The sequence below is a fragment of the Pteropus vampyrus genome, unplaced genomic scaffold (assembly GCF_000151845.1).
Source record: "Pteropus vampyrus isolate Shadow unplaced genomic scaffold, Pvam_2.0 Scaffold6, whole genome shotgun sequence".
Lineage (NCBI taxonomy): Eukaryota > Metazoa > Chordata > Mammalia > Chiroptera > Pteropodidae > Pteropus > Pteropus vampyrus.
This window is the reverse complement of record NW_011888787.1, coordinates 13,730,450-13,740,114: the sequence shown is the minus strand read 5'-3', so window position 1 is coordinate 13,740,114 and position 9,665 is coordinate 13,730,450. Positions and strand designations below refer to the sequence as shown.

At 37.8% G+C, this 9,665-nt stretch overlaps 1 protein-coding gene across 7 annotated transcripts in view; it reads left to right on the top strand.

Moving 5' to 3' along the window:
• Nucleotides 1-9,665, top strand: part of CDC14A (cell division cycle 14A) — a 134,161-nt gene that overhangs the window by 73,865 nt on the left and 50,631 nt on the right. For 5 of the 7 annotated variants that reach the window (XM_011368326.2, XM_011368317.2, XM_023536283.1 and 2 more), the window contains exon 8: nt 7,627-7,714. The exons of 1 other annotated variant lie outside the window; for it this stretch is intronic. In XM_011368326.2, the coding sequence (XP_011366628.1) occupies nt 7,627-7,714 (88 nt within the window). Of the gene's footprint in view, nt 1-7,626; nt 7,715-9,005; nt 9,158-9,665 lie in introns of those variants that run through there. One more of the 7 variants, XM_023536294.1, reaches the window with a different exon arrangement.

The following is a 9,665-nucleotide window of genomic DNA, read 5'->3' as shown; positions in this document are numbered from 1 at the left end:
TATTTCCCAGAATACCAAGCTATTATTTATTGACTTGACCCTGTGCTTTTATACAGACAAACCTGAGCCACTTTTGATGGAAGTGGTTAGAGCTGTGCTTGGCTACTGCAGACCTGATGGCAGACAAACTGGTTACAGCCTACTGGGGAGTGGAGTCACTGCACAGGGCTTCCCTTTGTTCCTCCCCTCATGGCACACCTGGAAAATGATAATATTTACTCAGCACCCTGTGATCATTTCTCACAGCTGTTGGAAACTGGCCTGGGGACTCTGGCTGCCCCAGTCCCTGCCCAGGCAACTCCATTCTGTTACGCTGGTTGGGAAGCTTTGCTGTTCTTGAGAAATGATGTTGTTATATGAGAATCAAGAAGATTATTACGCAATGGCCTCAATTTGATAACTTTTCATTTCATTTATTGAGCAGACATTTTTATTAAGTACTTCCTATTTGCTTGCTATGTTTTTAGGGCCAATATATTTTTTCAGGAGGCTACCTATAATTTCATCTCTTCATATGTTAGAGCCCTTATTGTTGTCACCTGCTATCATAGAATCCATATATTCTTGAGCCTCATTCTGCAGAAGTTATCATGTTTGGCCTTTGTCACAAGCCCCTATTTCATGCTGTCTACACGGAATTTGTCTACACAGAATTTATTGGTCCATGATAGGCTGAATGTGGAAAATTTTGCTCCTGAGACATCATTATTGCTATGTTCAACTAAAGGATGCTCTTTTGGGAAAAGAGCGTTGCTGTTCTAGAAGGTGGTTTTACATTATTTTGGCCACATTACAGTGTAGCCCATCTGGGAAGTGTTTGTGTGAAAGTGTTGGTCGATTCTAGATGCCTGGGATTGAGTCTTTCTTGAATCTTGGACCTCTTCCATCAAGTCTTCATATCACTATCAGAGTGTATGTTTTCGAAATTAAGTTTGATTATGTCACCCTCTGCTCTAAGTCCTTCATGGGCTCCACACTGACTAAAAGTGTCGGGGAAATGAACGCTCCCTAATACAGCACAAAAGGCCCTTTTTGCCTTAGGCTTTCTCTTGCTCTCCATCCATGTCCCTTTCTCTTCCCTCCTCACACCCAAATCCGTGCAGCTTCCAGATGGAAGCGCTTTGGACATGCTCTCGTTCCCTCCTCCTGCCTGTGGTCCCTTCTCCCCTACCCACTGTGTTTACATGTCTGTCATTCTTAGCTCTGTGGGAGCTCTTTTCTGCAGCATTGCACAATATGCTGTTTATACATCTGTGTCCTCCCTGTACCCTGGGCACTTGAGGGCAGAAACTATATCTCATTCATCTCTGTATGAATAAGTCACCCAGTATACTCATAGTGGGCAGTCATCAAATGAAAGAACTAATGAATAAATGAGTGAGTGAATACTAAAAATAGGAGTATAGCACATTTCAAGATATTTTATATAATCTGTTAAAAGTACTTTTCAATGGAAAGTGACCAAGATATATTAAGAATCTATTCTGATTTTGCAGTAATACTCTAGGGGAAAAATTTATTGACTATGGTAGATGACTTCTTTTTTAAAAATAATCTTTTAAAAATTAAATTTATTGGAGTGACACCAGTTAATAAAATTATGTAGGTTTCAAGTATACAGTTCAATAATACATCGTCTGTATATTGCATTGTGTGTTCACCGCCCAAAGTCAAATCTCCTTCCGCCACCATATATTTGACCCCTTTACCCTCATCCTCCTCCCCGCTTTCCCTCTGGTAACCACTGTACCCTTGTTCGTGTCAATGAATTTTTGTTCGTTTGTCTTGTTTGTTTGTCGCTTTCAGTTTTCTGTCCCACATATGAGTGTAATCATATGGTTCCCAACCTTTTCCATCTGACTTACTTCATTTAGCATAGTGTTCTTCAGATCCATCTGTGGTGCCTCAAATGTCAATATTGCATTTTTTCTATGTCTGAGTGATAGTCCTTATATGTAAGTATTGTATCTTCTTTATTTAATCATATATTGAAGGACACTCCGGTTGTTTCCATGTCTTGGCCACTGTGCATAATGCTGCAGTGAACATAGATGTACATATATCTTTATGAATAAATGTTTTTTAATTTTTCAGGTAGATACTCATAAGAGGGATTGCTAGGTCATATGGTAATTCTATTCTTAATTTTTTGAGGGACCTCTATACTGTTTTTCATAGTGGCTGTACCAATTTACATTCCCACTTAGCAGCATATGAGGGACAACCTCTTGAAATGATTTTTCTTTTATTGCCAGCCAGTCTCTGCTGTAAAAGAGAGGTTATTTTTATTTTATTTTTTTTTCCTAAACCAGTTATTTGCAATGGAGATTGCTAGACCTTGTAATCTTCAACTAGGGCTTTCATGTAATGCCAGTTTAATTTAATATATGAATAGAGATCATCTCCAGATTGACTATGACATCCGTCATTGCAGTTAGTAAGTAAATAGTCAAACTGACCAGATGGTATAGACTCCAGAGGTGGCCCTTTTGCACATACCTTGAGAACTAATAAGGTTTGTTAGGTCTCTCGACACTCAGTGTGTCACCTCAGGTCAACAGCAAGAGTCCTTGTTATTGAAAACCTAAGGTTACGATGTTTCAAGGCTTTGCTTTGGATTAGAATTTGTACAGCAAACTAGAATGTAATCTAGGTGCCGCTTGTTCATGGATTTGGAACTGGAAAAATGTGAATTTCTGCCACTGTAATTGTGAATTCCTACCATTGGACTGGGGTCAAGCAAATTCCAGAATGCAGATATGTGGGCTTGTCCTTATCACTTGGAGGAACTATGGAGGTGTGTCTCCCACCATGGTTTGAGTACTCAGAGAACTATGAGAAGCATTTCGCTGAAGCTGTCCTGTAGTGTTGATTACACCACTCAAAAGTCTCAAGTTAAGGAAACAAAATTCCTTCCTGGACACTGCAACAGCTGAAATGGAGGGACCCAGACTTTCAACCCATTGCTGGTTGAAAGGTCATGTTGGTTAAACCTATAAAATGTTTTGAGGTCTAAGTCATCCTAAGCAATTTCTCAAGTTATTTTCCCCTTTCTTTTAAATTATTGTTTAATCTCTGTTCCTCCTTTTGCCTCCAAAATTCTTAAGAGAGCAGTCTTGACTGTTTTTACCCAGTCAACTTATTATTGTCTAGCGTTCATCTTTGTGACTCGACTCTCACTATTCTTGCTAATTCAAGAATTAGCAAAACCAAATGGCTTTGCTTGGTCTTTTTCCTACGTGATGACTCCGTGGACACCCTCTAATTCTAGAAACTCACTTTCCCCCTGTAACTTCTAAGGTTCTGTCCCTTGCTTTTTTCCTCCTTCCATCTCTGGCCATCTTTGTCAGTCTCCTTTGCGAGTTCTTGGTCTCCTGTGCCCACTTGAAATGCTGCTGCTTTCTCGGGCCCTGTGATTTCTGGTTAAATACACTCACCATGAGTTGGGGGACACCTGTCTTGAAGTTTCAACAACCATGTATGTACTGATGGCCTCACATCTTCATGTCTTGAGCCCTGGAATGGCACCTGTAAACATGCACTGGGTTCTCGCTCCCTGGGGTTGCATCAGCAGAGGCGTTCACTGGTCTGGGCTGTTGGAGCAGCCCCTTAAATGCTTTCCCCCAGCAGTGTCCCCTCCACCGCCCCCCCCCCAGCTGTTGCCGTCAGAAGTGAAGCAATCATCCACTCCTCTTTCCCTCCACCACACTGTCTCTCTCAAAAGCAAACCTAAATTAATAATCTGGAGCTTATTATCTAAAGCCAAATGGCATGGCAACTTAATTTAAACCAAATAACTCAAATATTTACTGTGCTTTCAGCTCATAAAGTGCCAGTCATTACAGCGTGTTTGCATTTATGTGGCACACCTATACTATCAACGCTTTTATTGTTTTAGAAGTTAGGGAACTATAAAGAAGGCACTTTTTAATCAATAAGAAAAGGCTTTGTAGTTCTGTCTTTTTTTTTTTTCAGGCGAGGCAACCCTTGGTTGACCTCACAGATTGCAAGTACCTTGTCATTTTACAATTCCTTATATTTTTTAAAATTTTTTAAAAATGTCTACAGTACCCGGTCTTCCTAGGTGGTCTCCCATCCAAGTACTAACCAGGCCCGACCGTGCTTAGCTTGTCTTTTTGATTTTTAAAATAGTCTTTGTGCCACCACTAAACTTCATATGTACTTCTATTATGACACTTGTCAAAGTTTAATGCAACATTTTATTTGATGGGTGTCTTAGTTTGGGCTTCTATAACAAAAATACTGTAGACTATGTGGCTTAAACAGCAAACACTTGTTTCTCACAGTTCTGGAGGCTAGAAATTCCAAAATCAGGGTGCTGGCAGATTAGGCATCTGGTTCATAGATGGCCATATTGTCCTGTGTCCTCACGTGGTAGAAGGGATGAGGGAGCTCCCTGGGGTCTCTTTTATAAGGCACTAATCCCATTCATGAGGGCTCCACCCTCATGACCTAATCACCTCCCTAAGGCCCCACTTCTCAATGCCATCACATTGGGGATTAGGTTTCAACTTAGGAATTTTTGGGACACAGCATTCAGTCTCTAGCAATAGGTAAAATAGTGATGATAACAGCACCTTTTAGGGTTGCTGTAAGGATGAAATGAGGTGTGTGTAATAGTGTAGTGCTTAGCACAGCATCAGTGGTAAATATCTATATATCTATATATATGTGTTTGCTGTTACTGTTACTATTATTTGTCACTCCCACTTGCTTTCAGACTCTTATTTAAGAGCATACAGGGGATGCTTTTTATTATTTCATGTGTGACACTAAGTTATAGTCCTTGATATATAATAAAGGCTCGGCAAATGTTTGAATGAAAGTTGAATTGTACTTAAAAACTGTTTCTCCATGCTATCTGAGAAAGCACATCATTTCATAAAGGAATCATCAGTCCCGTAATTGCCAACCTCAGGCTTTCTCTTTTCGATCTTACTGTCTGTTACAATTATATGAAGGCCAAATGTTTTTCAGTGTTTGGGCTGAAAAATATATTTGTGACTATTACAACAGAGACATGCCTTACTGGCACAGATGTATTTTTTAGAAGTTGGAAAAATTCAAGTTTTCAAGTGCAGAGATTTTTTAAAATGCACCAGGAGAGTTAGCTATTCCAAAAAAATCTGGTGAATCTTTTGTAGTAAAGTGAATAATAACACCTAAATATATCAGTTTTGGAAATTTAGATTTATATCTTGGGCTTTTCTTAATTGTGCAGAACATCTGCAATTTTTCTAGGTAGTACTTGGGAGGTGGTAGGCTTGAGATTGGAAGATATCACGTCATTCTCTGGCTTCATTCTTGCTTAGATGTTTGTTTGCAAAATGTGGTAGGGTTAGAATGTACCTTAAGTTCCTGTCTGATCTAGATTTCTTCAAGTGTATGTGTTCATGTTTCATTAAAAAAGCCAATTTGTGTTATCTTAAATATTCTATTATTGATAAATACTGTGAAATTCACTGTGAAAGAAGGCACAGATATTAATTTTGGAAGCTTACCAAAGTAAGCTTATATTATATCAGCCAGTTAAAAGCTGTAACTTTCTTATTAATTTTTTTTCTCAGATTTGGATGTAAGACCTAAACCTCTTTGTTTACTCCATCAACCTATCCAAGCTACTGACTATAGCCCAATACTATCTAATGTTTATCCTTTTGGGTAGGCAGATTGCCAAACATATTCTTTTGGTCCTGTCAGTGAATGTATCTTAGTGAGTCCATTGCCTATGTCCATATGATTGATTGTAAAAGGCTACTGTTTAACCAAATGGATGTCTGTAATCCCAACAAACAGATGTAGCACAATGTATTTATCTAGGCTTGCTTAGTGGTCTAGGATACAGAAATAGTGAACGTAGAAACTTGTATTCTTCCACTGTTCATAAAGAATTGGTTTTAGCTTTTTGATAATTAGAGCATACTTCTATTTTTGAATTTTTAAATAATGTTTTAAGCTTAATGATTACTTGAGAGGGGTGTTTATCACAAAGGGTTGTAATTAAATTCTTTATTAAAATTGATATAAATAGACAGCTATACTTGAGATTTGTTTTGGTATGTGTACTCATAACACTCATAGTACTAAGATTTTATTTAGGGCATCATGGAGACATGTTTATTATAATTAGATTAATGCAATGCGGACATTTATAAGGCATCATGTAATGTTTCATTTATAACTTTTCTTAATTGGAAAGAAACATCTGCATTTGAAACAGCTAAGTAGTATAGCTAAGTTTAGATTTTCATGGAAATGATAATGGGTAGTATAAGTAATTAAAGTAGAAGCTCCAGATTTCCTTGATGTCAGTTATTCCAATTGACTTAAATAACTCATGAGCTCTTAAAGCAGAGTGCAGACTCTTGGGTTTGACCGGGATTCTTACCATTGAGGTCTGCGCCATCTAGTGGAAGAGTCTTGCATACAGATAGCCTTGGCCCAGGAAAGAGAACGCTTCCTTCTCAGCCTGGGAGGTATCTGTGCAGACTTGAGAACTCCAGGCCAAGCCTGGCGATGGGGTTGGGGTTGGGCTGGGGTTGGCTAAGGATGCTTACATGAAGAGGCAATGTATATATGTGACACACTGCACAAATGTGTCCCAATTATCTGCAAAATCTCGGGTGCCTTCAGCTCTGCCCCAGGGCTCCAGAGGCACATGGAGAAGGGAAGGAAATGAAGGAAATGATGGAGCAGTGGGAAGATGCTTGGCCCCTTCCCTGGTCTTCAAGCCTTTTCTGTGGATCCCTTACAGTGTGTAGACCAGAGGCTGACAACTGGTAATCAAAGCCAGCCTCTAGGTGGATTTTATTTGGTTTCACAGTATTTAAAGACATAATTTAAAATGGCAAATTTCAAATGTAGAGAGAAGTCACATGAAAATCCAATGGGAAGATCAGCCACATTCAGTCAGCTCTCCTGCAAGGTGACCAGCCAGAGCCGCCGCGGGTGTACCTGCCTTTATTTATGTCTCTTGCCTGACCCAGGGTGCTGTCTGGGTGCGCATCCCCTGAGGGAGACCTTAGCTGACTCTAGATTGTGGTATACCTTGAGGGTGTGATGAGCTTCTGTTCCTCACTCCAGCCTCTTTCTGCTTCCCAGTCTAAAAATCAGCATTGACAACAAATATCAACCTATAAAAACAGGAAAAAAAAAAATGAAAGTGTGTTCATCATGACCCTGATATTTATAGATTTTTTTTTTCATTGTTTAAATGTTTACCATGTTCATGGAAAGCGCTTACTTTTTCCATTTTCTCTTATTTCCCTTTATTTATTGCTGGGATAAGCAATGTTTGTTTTCATTTCATTTCACTACAGTGTGGCCAGAAGATAAAGTTATTTTAAGCAAAGTACCTCCACCGTAAATAAAGTTTTCTAAACTTTTCATAGAACCTAGATAAAAAATTTTCTAAAAAAGATTGAATTCATAAATATTATTTTGATTATCAATGCATGTTTTTATTTTAAACTATGTTGTTTTCATTTATGTCCAATTAGTCTAGAGTACTAATAGAGTGGATAGCAGTTTTATTTGCAAGGGTTTCTTAAATTGTATAAGAATTATAAAATTTTTTTTTTCTTTTTTTTCACAAAATTCTGCCAGCGAGTTGAAAATGGTGACTTCAACTGGATTGTTCCAGGAAAATTTTTAGCATTTAGTGGACCACATCCAAAAAGCAAAATTGAAAATGGTAGGTTTTTCTTTACTTTGCAATCCAAAAATTTATTTCAGTTGATCTTCTTTAATATCTTAATTTCTTCAGATGATCCTTTCTTTTCATAATATTCTCCAAAGAATATTTATTAAATAAAAAATTGAATAGTAGTAATTAGTGTGTTAAATATTATGCTTTAGTAGGCGGAGCGATAATTACTGTTTTAAAACCAACGATACTTAGGTTGCCATGAATAGGATGCTCACTTTACCTGACCTAGTGATCAAAGAAGAATCCGAAAAACTAACTGCTCAGACCAATAAGCAGATTGCTGAATTCTGTCAGTGATTCTTAGGTTTAATTGGTAGTGGAGTACTATACATCAAGGTATTCTTTGGGGGAACACCATGTTGAAGAATGATGATGATGATGATGATCCTTTATTGAGTACTTACTGTGTGCTAGTTACTAGCTAATCACAGTGTTATCTCATTTAATGCACACCCAACCCTGTGAGGTGTAGGTACTATTATCTCCATTTTATGCAGAAGTAAATTGAGGCTTATCAGTAGGGAATTTGTCCCAGGTCACAAAGTAGTAGTCAGAACTGGTACTCCACCCCAGAGCTGGGCTCCTAAACATGGCCACTACACTGATCTGTTTAGTTCCCTCATGACAACTAGGAATGACTTGGTACTGAAGTAATTAAATTTGCAGTATATGTATAGCTGGGGCCATACACATTCAGGAAGAAAGATAAAAGAGAACAAAAACTAAACCCTCTTGAATGAAACATGATCAGCTATGTGTTTTCCCATTAACATTTATTTTCTACTTATTTATTTTTTCATCTAATATTCCCTAGAAGACAAATAATGACAGTCACCAAAGGTTTAAGAATAATTTAGAGGAGAAGTACACTAATTTTTTAAAAATCACCCAAGAACATAATAGCTCCCTTTTTTTGCTATCTGGTCATAGACCTGGAATATCAATCCTCGGAGAGAATGTAATTTGAAACCCGTCATCTAGATTTATTCTTCCATCATTATCACCACAAGTATTTATTCTGAAATCTAGTTTCATTGTATATTGTTATCCATGCATTTAGATTTGATTTTTAGTTTGCGTTTTCACACACGTGCTTATCATTTCATACCAATGATGTATCTACCAGGGAGGGAACCCTGCTTGAGTCATGTTCCCTCTGGGGCTGGGTGATCTTTGACAGTTAGGCTAACAAACGGGAGCCTCTATTGAAGCCAGAATTAGATCTTTGCATTCAGGAATTTGCTAATGAATTTTTTTTGCTCCAGACATTGATTGATTAACTGCTGTCCCGTGGAATTGTTAGCAATAACACATTGGGTGCCTGAGGAAACTGCATTCTGACAGTTGGTCTTTCAGACAGGATTGATTAAATCCACCTTTGGCCTTCAGTGCAAAATGATCTGACTCAAACCCAGAAAAGCTTAGCAGGTGTGTGGTTTCAGGGTGGCTTTGCTGTTGGGTGTTCATTTGGTGAAGTTGAAAGAATGTTGCTGTTTAGGATTCATGTGTTTTATGAAATTTTCTTAAAGAGAAGATGAGGTGTAATTTAAAAAATTATTTTAAATATTTTTATAGAGGTAATATATGATTTTTTTTCAAAAGAGAAAATGCAGATGAACTAACAAAAAAGGATAAGTATGACTTATAATTCTACCCAAGTTTTCTAGGTTTACTAGTTAGTGGTGGGATTATTTGGGGATTTTAATTTTCTTTCCTTCTGCTTCTCTTTATTTTTTACTTGCACACATTTTTTTCCCTCTCAATGAATACACATACGCACACACACTTATAAAAATATTCCTTTTTTTTTTTTTTACAAGCCCGAATCAACAATTACTGTCTTGTAGCAGCTTTTTTCACTTAACATATCACAGAGTTCTTTCATGGCAGTAAATGTGGATCTTCATTATAATTTTCCATGACTGCATTGTTCAAT